Source organism: Mrakia frigida (assembly GCF_051309035.1).
Source record: "Mrakia frigida strain ATCC 22029 unplaced genomic scaffold BDY24scaffold_2, whole genome shotgun sequence".
NCBI lineage: Eukaryota > Fungi > Basidiomycota > Tremellomycetes > Cystofilobasidiales > Mrakiaceae > Mrakia > Mrakia frigida.
In genome coordinates this window covers 957681-981060 of record NW_027481279.1, presented here as the reverse complement: position 1 = coordinate 981060, position 23380 = coordinate 957681, and the positions used below count along the sequence as shown (strand labels likewise).

Sequence of the window (23380 nt, the reverse complement as noted above, 5' to 3'; positions counted from 1 at the left end):
GGGAAGCGACTGTATAGATAATATGATGCGAGTTTGGAAAGTATGCTGGGATGTATTCTAAGTGTTCGAGAAAATGAGTGAGCGAGAGACTGGGGAATTCTAGTAGTGTAGGGAGAACGAAGCAAAAGAGACAAGGAAGGATCGTGAATCAAAATGCGAGAAAGAGAGTCCAAAGTCTAAGGTAAGCGAAGCAGGAAAAGTTCGAATGATGGTATATGTATCAAGCAGACCCCTCGATCCTCAAACTCGAAGTCCTTCTCGCTCGCTCGTAAGGAGGAGGAGGAGCAGCGATTCCGACGACAACACTCTCCAACGAAGTTCTCGTCGCCGACGAGCCCTCTCCTGCTTGAGGGAAGTATGAAGAAGAGGAGGAGGATCCGTGAATGGTTTTGGATCGAGTAGGCGTTCCAACGGGGATGATGAGAGGTGGGGAGGAAGGGTCGTGGTCGAACGAGGAGCGAGGAATGCGGAAAGGTCGACGTCCTGAGGGAGAAGTTGGGGATTGAGGAGGTCGAGCTGTTACAGTTCGAGTTGAAGAGTTCCTATCGAGAGTGGGTTCAACGATGGGGTGAGAGGGCTGGCCGTGATGGGTGACGGTCTCGTCGGAGTCCGACGAAGTTCGAGACGCGTCGGTCGAAAACGAATCGTCCCTGGCTCCCGTTGCGTCGCTGTTGATCGAGGATTCCGAAATCCCACTCGCGTCGGTGCTGAGGGAGGAGATGCTGGCCGACGTCGCGGTGGAGGAGACCGACGAGAGGGAGGAGATGGAGGAAGACGAGCTGTCGGTTGCTGACCTTGATCGTTGTTTCGACGATCTCTTCTTCGCTTTGGATTGAGGAGGGCAGTCGGTGAGGATTCGGACTCGTTCGATGACTGCTGAGAGGTGGGGATTGGTGGGTACGAGCTGAGGTGCTCAAGAAAGGGGTTCGAGTCAGTTTGGGGTGCGGGAAGAGAAGAGAGAAAGACGAGACGCGTTCCGGCTCACCTCTGCCTCAACTTCTCCGATGATCCACCCAACCTTCGTCCTCTCCGTCTCTCCCCAGCCCTTCTTCCTATTCAACGCAATCGACTGCTCTCTCTCTCGATCGATGAAGCCCCTGCGACGAGAAAGAAGCCAGCTTAAGCAGGTCAGCGTTCGATCTCCCCACACACGCGTCGAAGTTTTCGAGCCGAGCTCACATCAAGATATCCAACACCTTTCCAGTCGAGTGATGCTCCGTCGGCGAAAGCGCTTCAAATACCGCTCTGACCGTCAAGATGGGAGGGACTCTCTCGTCGCTCGGCAGCGGAGACGAAGGTCCAGGCGAAAGAGGTCCCGCCGAAGTCGAGACGCACCTCGACGTCGTGATAGGCGAAGGAGGAGGGACTCCTGGGAGAGCTCTTTTCGGAGCGGAGGAAGCCGTGGTGATGAGTCGAAGAGGGATGGGAGATCCGGCTGGAGACGCGACCGACGGAGAGAACATCATGGCGAGGGCTGGGGAGGACTCGACTCCGAAATCGATGGCAGTGGAGGCGGAGGAGGGGATTCGTTGAAGACTGCTGGGAAGGAGGGAGGACTTGGCGACGACTGGGGACCTGTTGATGGGAGTGGGAGAAGGGGAGATGGGTCCGACTGGTGGTGCTGATGAAGGAGTCCTGCCGAACGTTGAAGGCGTAGCTGTCGCCGCGTGGGCTGAAGGGACGAGTCGAGGTGAGAGGGGAGGAGTAACGAGCTCGTCGAGCGACGACTCTTGTTGCTGAGGTTCCTGAGGAGGGAAGAAGCTGTCCGTCCCGACGCGTCCCCTTTCCGTCTCGTTCGTCGAAGGAAGAGGAGGTGTAGGAGCCGGAGGATCGATCTTCCTTGTCAAGTCGAACAACGGCTGAACCTGACTGTCCATGAGCTGATAGACCCTCCTCATCGGGTCGACCGGTTGAAGAGGAGTGCCTCCTCCCTCCTCGTCGACGATCAGCCCTCCGTGGCCTGGATCACTCTCCAACGCTTCCATCAAGCTCATTCCTCGTTGGTTCCGATCCGACACGAGAGGATTGCAGTTGTTCTCGACTCTCGCTGAAGAAGGAGGATCCTCCGTCGTGCTGTCCCGATCCGAATCGACCTCTGCGATGGGAGGCGTCGACGTTCCTCCTCGAACGTGTCCGGACGAAGCGAACTGAGCTGGGGACCGCCATTGCTGACGAGGGTTGATCGTCGGGTTGGAGTACGAGGAAGAGAGTCGATCCATCGTGGGAGGAGTGGAGGATCCAAGTTGATGAGGAGCTCGCATGGTGGTGAAGTCGGGGAAGGATTGAGAATCGAGAATGTCGACGAAGTGGCTGCTTCTGGGTCGGTCGGTAGCGAGGGTTCGGATGGAGAGGGAGGAGGTGCTTCGGGACCATCCTCGAGGGAGGTCGTCGTCGATGGTAGGGTTTCCTGGGATGGGGTCGAGGGAGGGGAAGCGGTCGGCTTTGAGTTTCTTGGAGAAGAAGGAGAATCGACGTGATTTCTTCTCCTCCTCTCCCGTCGTGCTGAGATCGACCATCGACTTGGGGCGGAAAGAATCCGACTGATAGACCTTCCTAGGTCGAGGAGTAGCTGTTCCGTGATCGTCCTCCGAGGAAGGCGAGGTTCCGAAGGACTTCTCGAGTCGTCCTTGAAGATCTCCCGTCGACGACATCGCTGAAGGACCTGCCACCGTGAGGAACTCTCCCAAGGGAGCGACGTCGCTGATCCTCCTAACGTGCTTGAGTTCCTTCGGGGAGAGAGCCTTGGCCGAGACCGTAGGACTTGGAATGCTTGAGTTGACCGACGACGACGACGATTTCTGAGCCTTGACGAGAACTCGAGGTCGATGCTTCTCCTTCTTCCCTGACGACTGATTCGAAGTCGACGAAGTCGAGGACCCGACCGAATCCGCAAAAGAGAGGCTACTGGCCGACTTGACGAAGGGAGGAAGAGTTGGGGTGGGCTCGACCTGAACAACGACGGATCGTCGAGCGAGGGAAGACGGAGACGAGATTGTCCTGCTGGGTTCGTTCGGCGACAGAGAAATCTGCTTGTTGGCTTCCGTGTTCGACCTGAGCTGGATATCCTCGGACGTAAGAGGCATGTTCGACTTTGGGGTCGAAACGCTCTTCGGGATCGGAGCGGGACCCTTCTTCGACGCGACCGTGGCTGCCTTCTCCTTGTCCTTCTTCGACTTCTTCTTCTCCTCTCCCTCTGGCGACTCGACCTTCGGTTTCGAGCTGAAGATACTGAACCTCCTTGAGGACTTGGCTGGTCGAGTAGGCTCGGCTTCCGTAGTCGCTGGTGCTGGTGGTGGTTCGACGATGGTGGGAGGAGGAAGAGGAGGAGAGATGGGATGGGCGTCCGGTTCCGAAACGACGAGAGCGAAGGGTTCGTAGGTCGGTCTGTTCTTGGAGCCGACGAGGATGGAGGGACCTGGGACAAGAGTTTTTGAAGAGGGTTCGCTCGACTGCCGACGTTTGGGTTGAGGAGGACTGGAGGGTTGTCGCATCTCGCTCGTGTGGCGACGGGTCGAAGTTGGAGAAGGGATGGAGGCGGGGAGTTTGGCGTCGACGGTTCCTTGGGGTGAGGTCGAGAGGGATCGAAGAGATGATTCGGCGCTGGAGGAGTGGGAGTTGTCGAGGGAGGAAGGCGGAGTAAGACTTGGGGTTGAGAGTCCAGGGCTCGATTCGACGACTCGGGAGGAAGCGCATCCGTTCTTGAGCATGACGGCTTCGAAGATGGGGTTGAGGGAGTTGTCGTTGAGCTGCAAGAGAAGCAGGTAGAGTCAGCCACTTTCTCTCATCGTTTAAAGCGGAAAAGAGCTCACCTTTTCACTGATCGCCTCCAAAACATCCCCAACCCTCTTCCTCTCAACCTCTCCCCAGCCTCCCTCCACCCTCGAGCTCCCTGCAGCCTTCCCGACCTTCTCCCTCTCCCCATCGACGTATTTCTGCAGCATCCTCTCCACGTCCAAGTCACTCATCGTCCTAGGGAGCAAGCTGAGACTCGTCGTGATCTGGTAAGGCGTCGAGGCGACGACTGTCGAAGGAGGAGGAGGGAAATCGAACGGAGGGCATCTCGTTTCGAACCGAACTTTCTGAAAGACGGTAGTGAGGTGAGGTAGTAACATCTTCCCGACGAGTTGGGCGAAGAAAAGCGGAGGAAGAAGAGGAGTCAGCGCAAACGACCGAAAGAAAGACGCGTCCGAAAAGGCCAAAAACTCACTACCCTCTCCAACCCAACCAACTTCCCTCCCATCTCAGCTCTCTCCCTCCTTCCCCAAGCTCCCTCCGTCCGTCTTCTCTCCCATCCGACCCACTCCATCAGCAGTTCCGTGACGAACTCAGGATCCGGGGATTGCTGGATCGCAGGGAGGATGAGGTTCGAGAGGGAAGCGAGACCGTGTGCGTGTGGATGACGAGGGACGGGAGGGAGGTGGAGAGATTGGAGGAGAGAGGGGAAGATCGGGTGGAGGTGGGGAGCGATCTTGAGTCCCAACAAGAAGAGACGAAGTCAGAATCGAGCTCGAGCAGACCGCGTTTGAAGAGAGACGAGACTCACCTGTTTCCGAATCTCTTGCAACTCCACTCCGACTTCGTATCCCGCCCCTCCTCCTAACAAGCACGCCTGAGCCCAGTTCTTGAGCGACCTCTCGACTCCAGGGAGAGTGGTCGTCTCGAACTCAAGGAGAGCTTCCCTCGTCGGAGGAGGAGGCGAGAACGAGCGAAGGAACGACATGAGCTGGGAGAGGGAGATGTGGCCTGTTTCGAGTTGGATCTTCTCGACGAGATGGGCTAGGGGAGTGGGTCCGAGCTACAACCGAGAGAAAAAAACGAAGCGTGAAGGACAGAAGGGGAAGGAAAGATGATCAGCCGAACTGCGAGAGGACAAAACGCGTCCGAACCCTCACGCGCTCCGCCTCTCCTGCCCTCTCCTTCCCTCTCTTTTCCTCTTCCTATTGTCCCCAGAAACCGTTAAACACTCACCTCGATCCCCAAATCCCTCAATCCGCCTTGAACAACCTCAATCCCAGCTCTCACTCCTCCAGGCCAGCCTCGCACGATCCTCTCCTTTCTCGCCACGTACTCGAGCAGAACCTCCCTTGAGAGACCGGGGTTGGCGAGTCCTTGCTGAGCCAAGAAGGTTGATACGGAGAGGCGGGTGGAGGAGGTCGAGAAGGCGATGGGACTGGGAGAAAGGATGACGAGATTTGAGTGAGAGATATGAGTGAGTGAGCGGTGAAAGCAGAGGGAGCGAGAGGGAAGAGTGGGAGCAAGAACGTACGAGAAAGCTGAGGATGCGAAGAGAGTTCGTTCTCTAGCTGCTGAGAGAGCTGGGAGGAGCCGAAGCGGTATCTGGAGGGAAGGAAGAAAGAGAAGGAGGTGGTCAGTTGAACGACGAACGATTGCGAACGGAGCTCTGCCTCTGCTCTCCCTCTTCTGCCTCCCTCCCTCCCCGCCCTCAGCCCATACAAAGCATGCTCCTGTCTCAACCAGCTCTATCCAAAGCTTTACTGCAGCAAAGCAAAAGAAACAACGAACTCACCTCCCTGTTTACGCCCTCCAGCTCCCTGCCGACCTTCCACCTCTCGACTCCCTCGACCTTCCTCCACTCAATCAACTCGACCACCACATCCTCAGCTTCCTCCATCGATAAACCTGGAATTCTCAAATCCTCGAGAACATCCTGTAGAGTAGGAGAGGGCATTTTGATTCCTTCTTCTAGATCCTGAGCGAACGGAGGCGAGAGCGAGGGAGGGAAGGGCGAGGTTGAGCTCGACGAGTCGAGAGATGGAGGTCGTTCCGAGTCGAGGGAGAGATCTCAGGAGTACTCTATGAGAATTGAGATGATTATGGTGGCGGTGGTGGTTGAGTGGAACGAGCAGCGAAAGCACGTTCCAGTTGTAGCTCCAATCCAAGGAGAGGGGGAGCGAGCGAGAGGGGAGGAGAGGAGAGGAGGATCGCAGGAGAGGGGGAGGGGGCCTGAAACGGGTGCCTTTGCCGCAAGAGATATGGGAGAAGAAGATCTTCTCTCTCGCATATTTGGAAAGAGGGAGAGGGCATGTTGATATGTAGAAGCCTCAGTGGTGACGGTTAAGAGTCAGAGAACGAGCTCAAAACGTCAAACTCGAGGAATAAAAATCAAGTCCATGGGCTGAAATCGACGACGTCAACAGGAGGTTCCCTTCCTCGTTCACCTTCTCCTCCAACTACATCCCTCCCTTCTCTTCTCGAAACTATGTCAGCTGTGAGTACGACGAAGAGCAAATCGACTGAGTTGGAACTGACTCTGGTTTCGATTTCCTCAGAGCACCCTCTCGCACGGACGACCTACAGGACGAGGAAAGTGAGCTCCTCCTTCTCCCCCTTTCCTTCCTTCTCTGGCTCTCGTCTCGCTGCTGGAAGGTTGGAAGACGCGTTTTGAATGAGTGATAGGGAGCTGCTGGACGTGTAGGGGTGTATGGGAGGTTCGCAGGAGCCCTGGACGGCCTGTGGGAGGAGGAACGAGAAGGGATTGGAGGAGGCGAGTTCATGTTGACCTCGACCTCACCTCTCGAGCTCCTCCTTCCCCTCGTCTTTTGCTTCAAAGCTCAAGAAGACATTCTCTCGAGCTCTTCTCGACTCCTATACTTCTTCTTCCCCCTCGACCTCCCATCCTTTCGTCGTCGTTCCAGCTCTCCTTCCCCTCTGCTTCCTCTAAACAACCCCGAGCTCACCCTCCCTCCCTTCCCTCCCTTCTCCTCCTCTCCCTCCCCTCCCATCAGCCACCCCCGTCTCCCCTCCACCCCTCTCTACACGCTCTTCTCGCCTCCTCAAATCCAACAGTTCCGAGAAGCCTTCAACCTCATCGACTCCAACTCGGACGGACTCATCTCTGCCTCCGATCTCGCCTTGACCCTCTCCAACCTCGGTCTCCCTTCCTCAGGTCTTTCAGCAGCTCTCGCCTCCTTGTACGACCTCCCTACGAATGGAACAGATGGGAAGGAAGGTGGGATCACGTTCACGGTGTTTTTGAGCATGATGGGGGACAAGCTGTTGAAGTTGGATCCGGAGGAGGAGTTGAACGAGGCGTTTGGGAGTTTCGACGAAGGCGATGAAGGCGTCGTGAGAGTGGAGGAGATGAGGGAGTGGTTGAGGGAGAGTGGGGAGAGGATGAGCGAGGAGGAGGTGAGTCTCTACGTTCTTAACTTGGGGTTTCGGGCAGGAGGAGGGAGGAGGAGGAGAGAGGGACGAGAAGGCAAAGAGCGCGTTGTTCGAGTTCGAACGTCGATTCGCTTTCTCTACGAAGCGACTGGAGACAGATTGAGATCGAAGGAAGTGTTCTGTGCAGAGGGAAGCAGTTTAAAGGCCGCAAGGGAGGAAACCATCTGCTGGATTTAACTCGACACGTCGAACGATCACAAACTGACTCCCCTTCCTGCCTCCTCCCTCTCTCGCCTTCTCAGATCAACAAGCTCTTCTCTTCACGCTTCACAGACAAGAGGAAAGGTCTCTTCAACTACAGGGAGTTCTCCAAGGTACGTCTCATCTTACCTCTCTCCTACCTCAGTTTTTCTCGAAGGACAACGTGCTGACCTCCTCGCGTCTTCTTTCTTCGATTCGAACAGTCCCTCAAAGTCAACGATCCGGAACCAGAGAACGAGAGGGCTTCGCAACAGGCTTGATTCGTATACCCCGCCTTCTTTTTTGCTTGCTTCGCTCTCTGTATACCCGTACCGTAACGTTTTTCTTTATTTACGACCCTCCTTGTTTCTCGACTGATCGGGTTTCGGACGAGAGAGAAAGGAGAAGAAGGAATGCAGAAAGGGGAAAGAGGAAGTTCTCAAATACAGATCTGAAGTCGTCAGTGAGTTTCGGTGCAGGGAGAAGGACGTCAACCAGTGAGAAGAGTGAGTCCGCGTCGCGTCTCTCTCTCTCTCTCTCTTCCTCTTCGATCTCGAGCTGACCAGCTTCGCTCTTCCCGCTCTGATCCTGCAGGTTTTCGACGGATGGAACGTTCTACGTCTGATGGTTCCTTCGGATCGAAAGGGAGAGTTTCCAGCACAAAAGTCGTCGTGAGAGCAATGCGAAAGAGGCTGGTCCGTCTTGATCCTTCGTTGGACCTTCCTTCGGTTTGAGCTTTGCTTTTTCGTCTGAAGGGAACTCTTCATCAATCTGGTCTACTACCGCAAGGAACAACAAGACGAGGCGAGCTAACAGTAACGACTACCTACGGGCGAACCCTGAGCCAAACGCGAACTTGGCCAGATCCTCCTGATCTCTTTGCATATCTTCGCACCAGTCCTCAAATTCGGCCTCCCGCTCTGCCTGTGCAGCCTCCTTTGCCAGCATCCGTGTGGCAAAGTCGTACTCCTTTCGGGCTCGGACGCGGTCGACTTCGGGGTAGTCGAGCTCGTTGAAGGGTTTGCTGACATTGATGTCTGCGAAGCAGGGGAGGGAGAGATAATCGTTACGGGTTGAGAAGAAGGAAAACAATGAACAAGATATCAGCGATGCCTGTGTCAAAGCGAGAGATAGGGAGAGAAAGAGAGAGGGAGAAAGAGAGAGGGAGAGAGAAAGGGAAGAAACGGACGAACCTGCGAATCTACCTTCGTCGAGAAGCCACGCCTCTTTCTCCCCGTCATTGGCGAACACAGCCCAAGTGTTGTTGGAGTACTTGAAAAAGTGGGCGTGAGGGTACGAATAGTCGAACTGGCCTGTCTGAAGGCAAGGAAGAAAAGAGGGAGAGGGAGGAGAGCGAAAATCAGCTCGGTGGTCGGAACGCAGCGTCGAGGACTCGAGGTCGCTTCAGCTCCTCGTCTCTACTTCCCGAGGGGAACTCAGCGAAAGTTAGAGTAGGAGAACTGCACGAGACAGAGAAACTCACCTCGGGATCGAGGTGTCTGCCCTCTTCCTCCTTCAAGCTGCCGCAAAAAAGGAGGATGGGATCGTGCACCGATACAATCCGAGGATGGTCTTGATCCGGATGGAGAAGAAGGGCCAGCATCTGGGATCTTTCTCGAGGTGTCTGTAGGAGGGAGCGAGGGGGAGGAGAAAGAGGAAGAATCAGAGAGAGTGAGACGAGGAGGAGCAGGTCAACGACCAGGTCGTTTGAGCAAAGGAGCCAAACCCCTCAGCTGCCTCGAAAAGCAAGGCTCGATACTCACAGTTCTGAGTTTGAAATCGGAAGATGGAGCCACTATCGATTTGGAATCCAGAACAACCTTGTTGCCAAAGTTGAGGAGGATGCGAGGGTTCGAAGGGAGGATTCGTCGGGGGGGAAAGCTACCGTTGAGACTGACGAGAATGGAGACAGCCGACGACGACTTCGAAGGTTCGGACTTCTGGGAGAGCCACAGGACCAAGATCGTCAGTCCTGGGCTGAAGAAGAGCAAGGTCGAACAGCTTGCGGGAGGAAGGGCTCGAACGAACGAACCTTTCTTCGCGTCTTCTTCAGAGCTTTGCCTTTGGCCATCTTGGGGGAGCGCAAACCCGAGATGAGGCTGTTGAAGGCGAGAAGTGGACGTGGACCTGAACCTGAGCTAGAAGGAGAGAAGCGGGGGGATGGGAGGGGAAGGAGGGAGGGGGTTAAGAGGGAAACAGGGAAGGGAGAGAAACGCGAGTTCAGGGATCGATCGGAACGGCTCTCTTTTTGAGTTTCTTGATCTCCCCTCTCGCATGGACTACCGCAGCAGGACAGCTCCGTCGGAAAGGGGAACGGAAAACCTCTGAATGGCGGGTAAGATGATTTACCTCTGCTAGAAAGGACTGTTCGATGCTGAAAAGACGTCGACGCTGAAACGGAAACCTTCCTCGCTCTCTCTCCTCTCTCATCTACCCTCTCCCTTTCTGAACGAAAGATCCCAACAACCTCGCTTCGGAACAGACTCTCAACACCTATTCCTTGCCATTCGCCAAGTAAACCGTCGAAGTTGAGGGCGAATTGAACTCGCTCGCTCGACGCGTCGACCATTCGTCTCGATGATCCCTTTACTCTCTTGAATTCTCTTCTTTTTTTGGAGTTTGGCTGTGAACTTTTTGAACCCAGCGCACCGCAAGTGAATGTTCTGATTTCGCAAAGATTCAAGAGAACAACAACCAAGGCTAGTCTGGCCGTCGGACGCGATCGACGCCTCTCTTCTCCCTCCGTTCCCGACAGCGTGCTCTTCTCGTTCCTTTCACACCCCAATGCTCCCAACTACTTCAAGGTTTTCGGAAATTTTACTCTACCCGAAAAGCAGAAAAGGTCTACCAAGCTGAAGATCAAAGTGGACAACCACCTTCTCGTTCAGTATTTAAGATCAGTTGTGCGCGTCGAAAAGCCAATCAATCCCGCTCGCTCTTCTTTCTTCCTCGTTCTTTCGGGCCTCAGCTCTCGCTTTTCCTCTCCCTCTTTTCAGAGAAACCGATTTGGCCCACCCTGAAACCTCTCCGCTTCACACACCGAACCCAAGCAAACCAACAAAGAATCGCTTCAAAGCATCGCATCGATCCCTCTTGCCCTCTGCTCCTCTGCCTCTCTCACACCCTCTCTCACGAACCCAAGACCAGCCCCAAGTAAGTCAGCCCGAAACCCCTATCTACCAGTTCCCACCTCCGGCCCCAACCGGCACGTCCATCGCTCCTCCCCTGTTCACTCGAGGCTGCTGCTCCGTCTCTATCGATTTTCGGTATTCGACTTTCTCGACTTTGACCTGGGGGTGAAAACGAGCGAAGAAGAAAGGGGCGGGGGTGAGTTTGGGTCGGAGAAGCGAGAGGAGAGTGAGAGGGGAGAGGGAGAGAGGGATGGGAGGGAGAGAGGGAGAGAGAGAGAGCGAGAGAGACGTACGTCTCCGTCCACGAGCGAGTACACGTAGGTGACTACTTGAGGTCCTTGGATATCCATCAGGGCGAAGGAAGGGACAATGGGCTCTCTGATGAGTTGAACGAAACGAGGAAAAGAAAGGAGATGGTGTGAGCGACGACGACGACGACGAGCCAACGAAAGGCAGCCATTCGAGCGCGACCATCCGCTCGAATCCTCCCATCACCACCTCCTCCAAACATAAACAACAAACAGGAATCCACTGAACTCACCCGCCACCCCCATCCATCCCCGTCCACGCACCCGTCGCGCTCCCCGGGTTGATGAAGAACCTCCCTTCGCTCTCGAAACTCTCGAACCGATGAGTCCCTCCCGAAACCAGCACGTCCACGTCCATCTGCCTAGCGAGGGAAGCGAGCGAGTGGTGGTCTGCTGGAGGGATGACCTGTTGACCTCCCAAGACGCCGATGCGAAGGGAAGGAGGGTGCGGGAGAGTGAGGGAGAGGGGGTAGTGGATGTTCTGGTCGAGGATCGAACGAGGGTGTTAGTTTAGGGGAGAGGGAGGAGATAAGAGATAAGGATAATGGTTTGGAGAGATAAGAGCGAAGGGAGGAAGGAAGGGAGATGGAGACGAGACCTCACCTCATCGTAATCTCCTCTCACGACGTGGATCTCGGGAGCGATGGAACGGAGGTACTCGTGCGTTTCCTTGTCGCACACGTTCCCCGTACAGATGATTTGTTGAATTTTGCCTAAATAACGAAACCCAAAGAAGTAGAGAAGAGTCAGCAAGCGAATGGAGGCGAAGACGGAAGAGAAGCGAGAGAGGGAAGGAGCGAAGGAGAGGGTCGAAGCTCACCAGGGACCTTGTTTGCGGACGAACGAAGAAACGATCAGCTTTTGAAGAAGTTGAAGGATACAGAAGGAAGGATGGGAACGCACGAGTAACCTCTTGAACTTTGCTGGTAGATCTGCTGCTTTGTCTGGGATGTGAAGATCGCCGATAACGAGGACGAGCATGGCGAGAGGCGGAGATGGGAAGGACGAGGGAGGGAGAAGGGAGAGCTGAGGGTTTGAGGAGAGGGGCTGAGGAAGGGTCCTAGTGGAAGATGGGGCTTGAGTGTATGCTGAGAGAAAAAGGTTGGTGGGGTTCCTGGGAAAAGAGGGTGTGCTGGTCGTTGGGAGGGGAAGGAAGGAAGGGAGGTCGAAGCGAGCGAGCTCGAAGCTCGAAGCCGCTGCGATTTATCTTGCTTTAAATAATTTCTGCTTCACTGAGTCGCAAACTTTCTGAGACGGCTTAACCTTAAGGTCCAAGTGGTCTTCCGATTTTCTCCAACTTTTTCTGTCTCGATTTGGTGCCGTAAAATGACGAGTCAAATGGGAGGTCGCGTCTCACGCCTCAACTCTCTTCCTCCCCTCCCTTTCCCGTCCATCCATCCATCCTTCCACGCTCCTCTCTTCCACACTCTCTCTTTCCTCTCTATGGAGAGTCGTCCACCCATGGAGGTCCCCTCCCTTCAAAGTAGACTGGACGCAGCCAAGGTGAGCCCACTCAACTCTCTCTCTTCGACAAGAGAGGACCCGCTTTCCAGGCTCCTTCCTTCTCTTCGCCTCTTCGTCGCGCTCTTTCCATCCTTCCTGTCCCTTTTCTGCGCGACTTGAAGTGATCAAGACGCGACTGACTTTGATATCTTTCGTTCACCAGGCTGCTCAATTCATGCGGAGTCGACTTTCGGTCGCTACGAGGAAGCTCAAGTCGGACCACCCTTCCCTTCCCTTCCCTGACCTCCAACCTCCTCCAACAAATCCTCTCTCGCCAGCCTTTGTAGAGGAACCAGTAGTTCAGCAACCATCTCAGACGGCACTAGGGAAGAGGAAACTCGTAGAACCGGCGGGTTTGGGATATGGAGCAGATCTGGGAGACGTGTCGAGGGAGGAGTCTGCTTTGGGAGGAGGAGGAGGAGGAACGAGGGGAGGAAGCATTGGAGCTCAAACCAGCAGGACAACACCCAAGCAGAATCTCTACGAGATGATGCTAGGTCCACGACCAGATCGTCTCGACCAACACGACGACGGAGGAGGACTGGGAGGACTAGGCTACGGTTTCCCTTCCACTTCCTCTGGAACGAACGGCACGTCGTCCTTCCACAACTATCGAGGAGTCTCTTCCACCCACCATCGAAACCAACTTCCACCTCCAACCTCTTCCTCTCCTTACGACCAACCCTACGACAACCCTCCCATGTCCCCATCCCTCTACCTCAACTCTCCCGATCCCAATCAGTTCTCCTCGTCGTCCTCGTTCTTCCCCTCCTCGTCCAACCACCCTTTCCCTCTTCGACCCCGAACTCCCTCCTCCTCAACGCGAGACGAAACCACCAGCAGTAAACCCTACTCCTCCATCTTCCCCTCTTCCTCCTACGGACACGACAGCAGCAACGACAACAGCGACCCTTTCATCGTCAGCAGCACCGGTCCCAGACACCTCGAAGCTCCCTACTCTCCTCGTCGCGGTCCTCGCATCGTCTCGGACTCGGGATCCCTCAACTTCGCAGCTGCTTCTCCTCGAGGAATCGGACTGGGAGGAGCGTTCGGACGATCACCTTCAGCAACCTACTCTTCCTCGTCCCATCATCATCTCAATGCGAACCCAGGATCAGCAGCGGGAGCCGCCGCGTCGTTCTCGTTCGCTCAGAACCATACGACTTCCCCCGTCATCACCTCGAGCCCGAAAATGTCGTCGTCGAGAACGTCGATGATGCCTTCGAGACCTCCACCGATAGCCAGTCCTTCGGGACCGCTCTACCCGTCGAGCCTAGGCATCGGAGGAGGAGGAGGAGGAGCAGGAGTCTTCCCTCCGAGATTCGGACCAGGAGGAGCTTCACCATCTTCGTTCGAGACCGGAGCAGGAACGTTAGGTCAACCTCAACGAGCAGGAGGAGGAGGAGGAGGTCATCGTCGAGCCATCTCGTCTACGCTCTCAGCAGTCGTCAACTTCCAAGCCTCACGTCGTCCCGTCGCCAACAACAACACCTCGCCCGAACGGAAACGTCGCCTCCCTTCAGGAGGTCACTTCTCCCCTTCCTCCTCCTCCCCCGACAAGAAGAAACGACGTTCGCTCTCGTACGGAGCTCTCCCACCCCCGGAACTCCCTCTGAGGAAGAAGAACGGAGCGAGTCGATTGGGAACGACGGACGTGTCGGGGTTGGAGGAATCAGCAGCGAGTGCTTTGGCGTCGATGTTGGCGAGTTCTTCGAGTTCGACATCGTACGGGAGTGGAGGTGTTGGAGGGGAGGGAGGAGGGAGTGCGGAAGCAGTCGCGTCGGTGGGAGGAGGATCAGGACGCGTCCGATCAACAGGAACTCCTCCGCCTCCTCCGAGCGGAGCAGATGCAGACGCGTCGGCAGCGGGGATGTTGATCTTCCTCCATCACTCGCCTAGTCCCGCGAAGACGAAGTCGTCAGTAGGAGCGAGGACGCCAGGAGGAGGAGGAGGAGGAGGGATGGGAACGCCTGGGAGAGGGAGGGTTCTGATGTTTGATGATCATCCGCCTACGCCGCCGAAACCTACTCTCGCTCCTACGGATTCCTTGTCCTCGTCGATGGGTCCGAGTTCGAATCCTCCTCCAGCTTCCCAGCATCAACCCAAACCGACGCTCTCCCGCCCTCCCTCCTTCACCACCACTCCCTCCTCCTCCCAACTCCAATCTCAAGAAGGTCTCGTCAACCTCTCCCTCCCCTCCCCCCCACCACCACCACCACCACCACCATCTCAATCCCATCTTTACCTCGAACCCACGCTAACCTCCTCCCAACCAGACGCAGCTCTCTCCCCTCCAGGACCCTTCTTCTCCCCTCCTCTCGCCCTCGCCCTCACGAGTGCCCTCCCCAGCCCTCTCCCTCCTCTCTCGCTTTCGCAAGGATCCTCCCTCGACGACGCTCCGACAGAGGAGCCCAGGGAGAGGAAGGACGCACCGGAGGACATCCTAGGGAGTCAGAACAAGGACAAGAAGAGGAGAGCGTTGCCGAGTCCGAGTCCGACGTTGGCGCCGAGGGTAGAGATTCAGCAAGGTCCGACGCCTAGTTGGCCGGGTGAGTCCCATTCCTCCCTCCCCTTCTTCTTCGCATTGGGTTTGTAAGCGAAAAAAGCAAGAAGCTGACCCTCCTCTCTTGGTCGCGTCTCGTTCGTTTCGGTCTTGTTTTCGGACGAGCAGACTTCGACTTCCTGACTTCGAGCTCGGGGGAGAGGACGCCTACGCCGCCGTTAGCATCGGGAGGAGGAGGGGTAGGGGATGAGAAGATCAGTGGGTTGGTTTGAAGGAAGAAGGAAGAAGAGGGAGGGAGGGAGGAGGGTTTGGTGTTTCGTTCTTCGACTCTCGTTGTTTTGTTCATGTCTCAGCTCGCGTATCTAGGGCTTTTATTTTCGGTTTTTTGGATCTCATTTTTATTCGCTCGGCAAAGGAAGAGACTGGGATTGAAAGCAGGAAAGGAGGGAGGAGATGTGAGGGAAGAGAGGGGAGAGAGGAGGAGGAAAGAGGGGAAGAGGTCGACGCGTCCAACTCTCGATCCAAGTTGTATTTCGGAGGCAGTGCTGAGCTGATCACGCTCGAGTTCCATAGCATAGTTTAGAGCTCACACATGATAACTTCATCTATTCCGTCGCGAAGGAAACGAAATCGTCAACAAGACAGGCGCGTCTCCCTTTCCTTCCTTCTTTTCGAGCTCACCCACAAATCGCCATCCCCTCCCCCGATGGACACCTCCCTCCTGGAAGCGATCGTCTCCCTCGCCGGCTACTCCTCTACCACCTTCCTCGACATCTTCAAATCCTACAACGCCGTTCTCGAAGCCAACGGTCTAGATCCAGCGGATGATGTTCAGTGCGTCCCCTTGCGAGCTCGTTCTTCTTGAGCTCGTCGTTTTGGGTTTGAACTCTGAGGCTAATTCTTTGACTTCGTAAATATTTAGGTATTATCGCTTCATCTTGAAGCTCGGAATGATCCCTGGGCTGAACTGGGGGGAGAGATGGGAGCGATGGAAGCTTGAACGGGAGGGAGGAGGAGGTCCTTCGTCTCCTTCGAGGTTGTCGACAACAACGAGATCGTCCTCGCCCGTTCAGTCAACGAGGTCGCTTCCTGCATCGTCGTATGGATACGAGAGGGAGGAGGCTCCGCAGCAGCAGCAGCAGGGGAGGGAGGAGGATGTCCTGTTCGAGGAAGAGAGCTGGGAGGAGGAGGAGGAAGGAGCGTCGAGCTCATCAGCCCTTTCTCGTCTCGCAACGGAGGACTCGTACTCGACTTTAGCGGTTGGTTATCGGCCTCACAGTCAAGGGAGAAGGAGTAATGGATCTATATCCCCTCCTCAACGGACTTCCACTCCTCTGGCAACTAGGTCGACGAGGAATCGAGGTCGTCCGAGGACGTCAACACCTCCTCCTCCTCCTCCTCGAGAGCGAAGCTCGTCTTCGAGGTCCTACTCGTCTACTACACCCAACTATCCACCACCACTGCCATCTTCGAGTGAATACTCTCACCCAGCAACTCCTCTTCATCTTCACACGCCTACTCCTCATCGACTTTCACCGTCCATTCCAGCGTTCCTCCTCCCCTCCCCTCCGGACGACAACGAGCCATCCTCCCGTCATCAACCTCCCTCGAAACAACCTCGGAAAGATCCTCTTCACCAGCACTCTAACCACCTTAACGGAACTCGCTCATCTCCCAAACCAAGTCGAACCGCTCGACCTCCAGCAGCCAAAGGAGCAGCGGCCAAGGTCCCAAAACTCGTCTCGGAATCTCGAGCTCTGATCGAAGCGGAACTGCAGAGGGAGGATGAGGAGCGAGAGAGGAGACGGGAGGACGAGAGGAGAGGGGATAGGTTCTATGAACTGGGATTGTTGGGGAGGTGTTGGGACGTTTGGAGACGAGGGAGGGAATGGGTTTTGGTGAGTTCGATGTCGAGCTCGTTCTTCGTCTTCCTTTCCTTCACGCTCACTCGACTGACCACCGACCCTCTCGCCGCTCTTCTCCGCTTCTTCTTTAACAGACAACCAGTTCCCAAATCGACAAAGCCCGCACCCACCTCCTCCTCTCCTCCTCCCTCTCTCGATGGAGACACCGTCTCTCCTCCCTCCGCACCCTCGAATCCCTCGCTTCAGCGCACTACTCCTCTGCCTTACTAGCCCGAACGTTCGATGACTGGTTGTACGTGACGGAATTTGAAAGGGATCTGTATAGAAGGGTGGGGATGGACGAGGAGAACAGGTTGGTGGGGAAGACGTGGTTGAGGTGGAGAAAGAGTTGGGATACGAGACGGAAAGGGAGGTGGGAGGAGAGTCTTTTGAGCAGGGAAGGGGAGGTGAAGGGGTGGGTGGAGGAGAGGGTTTTGAGGGAGGCGGTGCAGGTGAGTTTAAGTCGCTTGAGACTCGTGTTTCGAAGGCCTCGACGCGTCGAAACTGACCACCGCCTTCTTCGATTCGTTCGTTCAGCACTGGCGTTCCCTCCGTCTCACCCTCGTCGCCACCTCCCACCACGAGCTCACGACGCTAAGATCAACTTTCAACTGGTGGAGATCCCTCGCCAACCACGTATCCTCGCTCGACGTTCGGGAAAGGGAATGGGAGGTTTCGTCGGCGGAACGGATCAAGTCGACGTTCTTTGATGCTTGGAGGTCAGAGAAGCTTCTGAGGGAGCAACAGAGGGTGACGGAGGAGAGAGTGGCGGGGAGGATCATGGGGGAGTCGTGGGAGAGTTGGAAGGGGGCGATGTGAGTTTCTTTGCGTTCGACCTTTTCCCTTGGACGTCGTGCTCAAAGACTGACTTCTTTTCGTTCTATCGGTTCCGTAGGGAGCTGAAACACGCTGGGGACCAGTTGAGGAGGAAGAACCTGCTGAGGTTTGGGCTGAGGGGGTTCCTTCGTGGTCTCGACGGTCTCAACGTGAGCACACTGTCGTCTCCCTGTCGACGCGTCCTCTTTGAGCCTGACCCTCTTCTTTTCCTGGCTGCTGCTCCAGAACCTCAACGCCATCGCCTCGAACCACCTCGCCTCAACCAACTGTCCTCTACTCCATCGAGTACTCAAGAGCTGGAGAGTTCAAACGAAAGGACGGATCCTCGAGCTGACCGTTGCGGATCAAGAACAGGCGAGGTCGTTCGATCTTTGGAGGGATCGTCTCCATCATCGGGAGTTCCTTGCTCGTGAGTCCTCTCTCTCACCTTCCCTTCTTCCTCTCTCAAACTGACACCTCTCCTCTTCCAACTCAACGCTCCAGATCGAATCCAAACCTTCCAGCACTCCTCCTCCCAACTCCTCCTCGCTCGAACCCTCTCAACCTGGCGGTCAACCCGTCTCCGTCGTCAAGCCTCCCTCCTCAACGCCGACCGTCTCCACTCAAGCTCGCTCCTCTCCTCGTCCTTCCGCGCCTGGGGAGCTCTGGTGGCGAAGAAGAAGAAGGAAAGAGAGATGGCGGATGTGGCGCATGAGTTTTTGCTCAAGAGGAGGACGTGGTTGGTATGGAACGAGCGGCTGAGAGGGAGGGAGAGGGATGCGTGGGTGCTGAGGAGAGAGGAAGGGGTGATGGGCGGGGTGTTGGATGGTGAATTGAGCTGGTTCTGGCTCGGGCGAGCTTTTGAGGAAGAGAGCTGATCGGTTCGTGTTTCGTTTCGAACGAACAGTTTGGGTCGAGAAGACGCGTCGAAGGAGGTTGCTGAGGGACCTGGAGGGTCGGTTGACGGGCCATTTGGATCAGGTACGCTCCCGACCTACTCCTATGTACTCTTCTTTCTTCGACTGCCACTGACTGGTGCTTCTGTTCGCCTTTACTCCTCCAGCTCGTTCAACTCCAGTTCGTCGCCAACTGGCGATCTCGCCTCGCTCGTCTTCGAGCTGCCAACGAGGAAGCTGCCCTAGCCTACAACCACCGACTCGTCGCAGGAGCGTTCGCCAAGTGGACGGACGGATGCTTGAAGCATGGGGAGCAGCTCAGTTTGATGCAGAGTTTCAGAGACGTCAAGGTTGAAGGTACGTCCGCTCGCCAGCTGAAGAGACGAGTCCGATGTTTCGTTGCTGACTTGTCTATTTTCCTCTCAGACAACATCCGGAAAACCTTCTCCCGATGGCTCGTCGCTTCTCGTCGCTCCCGTCAGAGGAAAGCAGACGATCTCGAGTTCGCACGACGTCAACGACTCGAACTCCTCTCGAGGACGTGGGCTCTCTGGATCGATCGACATCGGGAAGCTCGGCTCAGACCCCTGGTAGGTTTCATAGGTTTCACTCCCCTCTCTATCTCCTTCCTTCGAAGCTCCTCCTTGCTCCTCGAAACTGACTCGTCCCTTCGTTCCCAACAGGAATCCCAACTCACCCTCCTCCACTCCCGCAACGTCCTCGACGCCGCTCTCTACACCTGGGAAGCCCGATCCAACATCGCTGCAGCCATACATTTCGACAAGGTTCGACTCAAGAAGATGGTGCTGAGAAGGATGCGAGACGAGTTCCCCAGAGCGAAGGAGAGGAACGCGGCCCTTGCGAGGGAGAGAAGCCAGGTCCTTTGTGAGTCTCCGTTTCGAGCTAGTACGATTTTCCTTCGGTTTGACTGACTCGCTCCATCTTTTGGGGACTGTAGCTCGGACGTTCGATCTTTGGAGGAGGAAGACGAAGGCGAAGGTCGCGTCGAGACCGCCTCCGTGAGTCCTTTTCCCTTGCTCGTTTCGTCTCTTTTGGTCAGAGGCCCGAACTGACTTTCACACGCCTTGATTCGTCAGTCGTCTCCGAGGAATCACTCGAGCTCGTCCGAGACTGTCTCCTTTCTCGTCGGTTGATCGATCTCGGACGCTCAACTCCCCTTCGCCGGGTCGAGATTGAGCTCTCGTTGTTCTTTAGATTTCATACTTCGCCTGTTTCTTTTTACTCGTTGATTCTAGCTAGCCGCTTTACAGGGTTGTGTGAACAGGAACTCAAGCAGGAGAAAGCTTTGATGTGTTGAGGCGATTCGAAAGACTCGACGTGGGTCCAGAGAAGGAGAGAGAGGTTGAGGAGCTCGTTAGATCATGAGAGAAAGCGATGATGCTGGTATGAGAGGTATCTGGGTATCTTGAAATAGGAAAATGAAACGCAAGAACCTAGGACGAGAAGGAGAAAACTAAGAAATCGAAACAAACGAGAACCCGACCGACGCGACGCGTCCCCTCTCCTCCTCCTCGTCCCTCCTCCTCGCCGAGCCCGTCCATCTCTAGAGTTCCATCGTAGCTAAACCAACCTCCTCAATCTTCTCCATCAACGACACCCACTCCTTCTTCGCCTCCCTCACGATCTCCTTCGTCCTCCATCTCCTCTTCCCCTCTTCTTCCTCGGCCCCTCTTCCTCCTCGGACGGCTCCTCTTCGATGATAACCAGCAAATCCTCATCTTCATCCTCATACGTATCGTAATCGTTGGCGAGGACGGCCTTCTTCTTCGCTTTCCTCTTCGACGAAGGAGGAGGAGCAGGATCCTCTTCGTCGTCCTCGAGCTCGAGCCTCAGGACTTCTTCGTGGTCGTCCTCCTCCTCCCCCTCGTCGAGTTGAGCTTGAGGTGTCTTCTGTTTCCTCGTCCTTGACGGCCTGACGACCTTCGAAGGGACTTGAGACGAACCATCCTCCTCCTTCCGAAATCCAGCCTCGACCTTCGTTCCCCTCTTCCTCTTCCCAGCACCACCCGCCCCACTTCCCGTGCTGGTTCTCCTGTTCCGACTCCCACTCCCACTCGGAGCAGGAGGAGGCGAGACTGGACGAGGAGCGTTGAGCCCTTCGACCTGATGCGGCTCGAAGAGATGCGAAGGAGGAACGGGAGCGATGGGGAAGGTTCCGTGGTGGAGTTTGAGAGGTTGTTGGTCGGCTGAGTAAGGGTGGGAGATGGAGGAGATCCCGAGGGATTTGTTGAAGAGAGGAAGGTTGGGGTAGGTGGGTCGGAAGGAGTAGGTGTAAGGACGGTAAGTGGGGACGAGGGATTTAAGGACTGAGAAGAAAACGACGAGACGAGACGAGAACACAAAGTCAGCTCGGTCGTCGACAGACGAGACGATTTGAGTGATAGAACGGAAAGAAAGAGAGAGAGAGTGAAAACTCACTAGCTTCCATCAACCTCCAAGGGTAAAATCTAATCTCTCTCTCCTTCTTCCTCGGTTTCGGATCGTCAAACCCTACCACCTTTGCGTAGAACGCACTCCCTCCTCCTCCTGTTCCTCCTCCCAGTTCATCTCCTTCGTCGTCGGATTGGTTGGGATCGGAGACGTCGGGGATGTTGAAGAACGAGGGAGGGAGGTGGACGGGAGCTCGGACGACGTAGGAATCCGGCTCGTAGAATTCAAGGAGGCGGTCGATTCGAGAGAGTTCTTCGCGGCCGAGGGTTGAAAGCAGAATGGAGGTGAGGGAGTAGATCTGTAGTGCAAAGAGAACGAAATGAAGAAGACGAGATCAGTCGAGGAAAAGGAGAGAGAGGGAGACGCGACGCGAGGGAGGAGGACCGAAAACAGGCGAGCGGGATGGGAGACGCACGATATCTGAGTAGGTGACGACTTTCGTCTGGAGCTTCTCGTTCCAGATACATGAGATGACGACGGAGGAAGGATCGTAGTCCTGAGGGACGATAGGATGGAAGTGAACCTCGATCTTCGCTCCGGTTTGACGTCGATAGAGCTTGACCAGTCGACGACCTGAGGTAGTTTCCTCGTCCGACCTGTGCGCAGCCACGAGCAGTGAACACTGATCAGGTTCCCGCTTTCTTGCTATACTGTTGGAAGGAAGAGAGCGAGAAAGCAACGAGACTAACCAGCCATCCTCCATCGTCTTCAGCTCTCCCGTGAACTCCAAGCTCGCCTTCCCCTTCAGAGCCTTGTTCTTCCTCCCTATGACAGCAAATCCAGGTTGCCCTTCTCTATGGGGACCTTCTCCTGCGACGATGTACATGGAAGTCTTCCCCGTCGAGTGTTCTTCGATGGGAACGACGGGCAGGACCTTCTTCGAGTAGTTTCGTTTCCATACGGGCTTGACGTCCTTCTCTTGACCGTCGAGTTGGAGGTTGGGGGAGATGGGTCGAAGGAAAGGTTGAGGAGATTCCTCTTTGGGTTCTTCGGGCTGGGAGCTCATCGTCGAGGGCTGGAAGAGGGGGGCGAGATGGGCTGAGAGAGAGAGAGGAGGGGAAGAGGGGAAGGGACGGGAGCTTCAGCGAGGCAAGGAGTTCGAGAGGACAGTGGACTCACGAGGGATTGTTGATTTCAGGTTCGTGCAGTTCGAAAGAGAAGCTTTCTCACATTCGATTACTGGAACAACGAGAGGATTCCACGCAGCTGGGGGATGGAGGATGGAGGGAGGGAAGGGGAGGGAAGGGAGGTCAACGTTGAGCTCAACTTCAAAACTCCTTCCTCTCTCCCTCCGCTTCGACCTCCCAGAACATGTGTTTTTGTAATTGACCTCTTTTCTCTAAAGCACCTCTCACTCATCTCACCAGCATGCCGACCGAGTTGAATTTGAATTAAGAGAAGCACAAGAAAAGCTCTCGACACAGAGGGAGAGCTCGGACGTCGAGGGCCGTATGGTCACCGCCTAGATTTCAGCTCGCCTTCTTACGGCTACCATAGTCTCGCAGGCCAAACTTGAATCAGCTACCATCTCGTTTCTCACTACCCTTTGCATCTTCGTTCGTTCCTTCTGTCCTTTCTTCTTCTCATCCGCGTCGCTCCTTTCTTTCGGTTTGGTCTTTAATCTCACTCCCTCTCCTTTGGTTCGTTTAGGTGTGTACTGTTGTCTATGCGGATTTTTTTTTCTTTTTCTTTTTGACTTCAAGCGGACGTGGATGAGAGGAGGGAGAGAGAGAGCCTCAGAGGTGAGAGAGGAAGGACTCGACGCGTCTCACTCGTCCGCAATCTCTTCCTTCGACTCACTTTCCTTCCGCTTCAGGATTAAAGACAACGGATATTCTAGGGTCCGAGGGTGGGACATGGACGCGGAAGAGGACCAGAAGCACGAAGGAGGGGAGGGAGGGAGGACGATCGAAGCTCGCCTTTTCGTCCGTTCGATCCTTCCCTTCACGCGGAATCAATTCCTTCGACATGCTAGCGAGATGCGCGAGAGGATCCTGAGGACTGTAGACTGAGAGATTGAATTAAAAAAAAGCACGTCTTCTGAGGTTGAAGCGGTAGCAGGAGCGCAGGAGAGGAGGAAGCAGGGTTCGAAGTTGAGCTCTTTTGATTCAGAGGATTTCTTTCCCAGGTTTTTTTTTTCGGTTCTCCCAGCCTTCTTCCTTGGTTGAGCCTCAAAAATCTTCTTCCCGCTCAGAACTCAGCGAAGGGAGACCGTCGAGAGATTTGTTGCCCTCGTCGAATCGACGTCCTCGTCTCTTCCTTTTTTTTCCTCTTTCTTGAACTGGTCCGATGCTGCTTTGCTTTCCTCTCCCTCACCTCGCTTTGATGGAATCTATCTTCTCTCCCATCTAAACAGAAGGGGAAGCAGAGAAGGCAGGCAGGGCTGAGTGTTTGGCGTAAAAAAAAAGCCAAACAACCTTCCCTCCCGCTCGACAGGGGCTACGCGGCTTGTTTTTCTTTCCATCTTCAGCTGTCCTCTCTTTCCCCTCCCCCTCCCCCTCCC

General features: G+C 55.4%; 7 protein-coding genes across 7 annotated transcripts; 3 read left to right on the top strand and 4 right to left on the bottom strand.

Moving 5' to 3' along the window:
• Window positions 1-47: 47 nt before the first annotated feature.
• On the bottom strand, window positions 48-5689 carry BDY24DRAFT_438006 (uncharacterized protein; the record flags this gene model as incomplete). Its single annotated transcript, XM_076644324.1, has 9 exons — window positions 48-904; window positions 986-1097; window positions 1180-3746; window positions 3810-4079; window positions 4208-4468; window positions 4544-4795; window positions 4969-5170; window positions 5267-5337; window positions 5528-5689. 9 exons carry the CDS (start codon window positions 5687-5689, stop codon window positions 221-223), a joined length of 4581 nt encoding a protein of 1526 aa, XP_076500849.1. The 3' UTR covers window positions 48-220.
• Window positions 5690-6149: 460 nt separating this feature from the next.
• On the top strand, window positions 6150-7740 carry BDY24DRAFT_375731 (uncharacterized protein). The gene is made up of 5 exons (XM_076638582.1): window positions 6150-6229; window positions 6291-6328; window positions 6747-7149; window positions 7428-7499; window positions 7590-7740. Exons 1-5 carry the CDS (start codon window positions 6221-6223, stop codon window positions 7644-7646), a joined length of 579 nt encoding a protein of 192 aa, XP_076500848.1. The 5' UTR covers window positions 6150-6220; the 3' UTR covers window positions 7647-7740.
• A 447-nt stretch (window positions 7741-8187) lies between these two features.
• BDY24DRAFT_438004 (uncharacterized protein) lies at window positions 8188-9556 on the bottom strand (the record flags this gene model as incomplete). Its single annotated transcript, XM_076644323.1, has 5 exons — window positions 9398-9556; window positions 9129-9305; window positions 8849-8989; window positions 8559-8682; window positions 8188-8402 (listed from the first exon to the last, which is right to left on the bottom strand). Exons 1-5 carry the CDS (start codon window positions 9434-9436, stop codon window positions 8188-8190), a joined length of 696 nt encoding a protein of 231 aa, XP_076500847.1. The 5' UTR covers window positions 9437-9556.
• Window positions 9557-10347: 791 nt separating this feature from the next.
• VPS29 (retromer subunit VPS29) lies at window positions 10348-11940 on the bottom strand. Its single transcript, XM_076638581.1, has 6 exons — window positions 11708-11940; window positions 11625-11631; window positions 11408-11517; window positions 11038-11285; window positions 10790-10874; window positions 10348-10655 (listed from the first exon to the last, which is right to left on the bottom strand). The coding sequence occupies exons 1-6, from the start codon at window positions 11783-11785 to the stop codon at window positions 10542-10544; spliced, it is 642 nt and encodes a 213-aa protein (XP_076500846.1). The 5' UTR covers window positions 11786-11940; the 3' UTR covers window positions 10348-10541.
• Window positions 11941-12265: 325 nt separating this feature from the next.
• On the top strand, window positions 12266-15176 carry BDY24DRAFT_438002 (uncharacterized protein; the record flags this gene model as incomplete). The annotated part of the gene is made up of 4 exons (XM_076644322.1): window positions 12266-12307; window positions 12471-14856; window positions 14979-15072; window positions 15164-15176. 4 exons carry the CDS (start codon window positions 12266-12268, stop codon window positions 15174-15176), a joined length of 2535 nt encoding a protein of 844 aa, XP_076500845.1.
• A 314-nt stretch (window positions 15177-15490) lies between these two features.
• BDY24DRAFT_375725 (uncharacterized protein) lies at window positions 15491-19699 on the top strand. The gene is made up of 13 exons (XM_076638580.1): window positions 15491-15644; window positions 15733-16708; window positions 16810-17166; window positions 17252-17529; window positions 17610-17700; window positions 17777-17960; window positions 18035-18358; window positions 18438-18511; window positions 18594-18783; window positions 18853-19016; window positions 19110-19311; window positions 19385-19445; window positions 19524-19699. Exons 1-13 carry the CDS (start codon window positions 15517-15519, stop codon window positions 19621-19623), a joined length of 3129 nt encoding a protein of 1042 aa, XP_076500844.1. The 5' UTR covers window positions 15491-15516; the 3' UTR covers window positions 19624-19699.
• Window positions 19700-19841: 142 nt separating this feature from the next.
• On the bottom strand, window positions 19842-22127 carry BDY24DRAFT_438000 (uncharacterized protein). The gene is made up of 3 exons (XM_076644321.1): window positions 21293-22127; window positions 20866-21175; window positions 19842-20753 (listed from the first exon to the last, which is right to left on the bottom strand). The coding sequence occupies exons 1-3, from the start codon at window positions 21881-21883 to the stop codon at window positions 20065-20067; spliced, it is 1590 nt and encodes a 529-aa protein (XP_076500843.1). The 5' UTR covers window positions 21884-22127; the 3' UTR covers window positions 19842-20064.
• Between the last annotated feature and the right edge of the window lie 1253 nt (window positions 22128-23380).

What these genes read in the sequence shown, in the direction of transcription:
- BDY24DRAFT_438000 (XM_076644321.1), bottom strand. Translation starts at nt 21,883, where the DNA reads ATGAGCTCCCAGCCCGAAGAACCCAAAGAGGAATCTCCTCAACCTTTC. An exon ending in TCGTCACCTACTCAGATATC is followed by an intron (nt 21,176 to 21,292) that starts GTGCGTCTCCCA and finishes TTTGCACTACAG; the next exon opens with ATCTACTCCCTCACCTCCAT. An exon ending in TTGGAGGTTGATGGAAGCTA is followed by an intron (nt 20,754 to 20,865) that starts GTGAGTTTTCAC and finishes TTTTCTTCTCAG; the next exon opens with TCCTTAAATCCCTCGTCCCC.
- BDY24DRAFT_375725 (XM_076638580.1), top strand. Translation starts at nt 15,517, where the DNA reads ATGGACACCTCCCTCCTGGAAGCGATCGTCTCCCTCGCCGGCTACTCC. An exon ending in GAGGGAGGGAATGGGTTTTG is followed by an intron (nt 16,709 to 16,809) that starts GTGAGTTCGATG and finishes CTTCTTTAACAG; the next exon opens with ACAACCAGTTCCCAAATCGA. An exon ending in GTGGTCTCGACGGTCTCAAC is followed by an intron (nt 17,701 to 17,776) that starts GTGAGCACACTG and finishes CTGCTGCTCCAG; the next exon opens with AACCTCAACGCCATCGCCTC.
- VPS29 (XM_076638581.1), bottom strand. Translation starts at nt 11,785, where the DNA reads ATGCTCGTCCTCGTTATCGGCGATCTTCACATCCCAGACAAAGCAGCA. An exon ending in GGGATGGATGGGGGTGGCGG is followed by an intron (nt 10,875 to 11,037) that starts GTGAGTTCAGTG and finishes TCAACTCATCAG; the next exon opens with AGAGCCCATTGTCCCTTCCT. An exon ending in ACTCGCTCGTGGACGGAGAC is followed by an intron (nt 10,656 to 10,789) that starts GTACGTCTCTCT and finishes TTTCACCCCCAG; the next exon opens with GTCAAAGTCGAGAAAGTCGA.
- BDY24DRAFT_375731 (XM_076638582.1), top strand. An exon ending in CGACCTACAGGACGAGGAAA is followed by an intron (nt 6,329 to 6,746) that starts GTGAGCTCCTCC and finishes CCCTCCCATCAG; the next exon opens with CCACCCCCGTCTCCCCTCCA. An exon ending in ACTACAGGGAGTTCTCCAAG is followed by an intron (nt 7,500 to 7,589) that starts GTACGTCTCATC and finishes CGATTCGAACAG; the next exon opens with TCCCTCAAAGTCAACGATCC.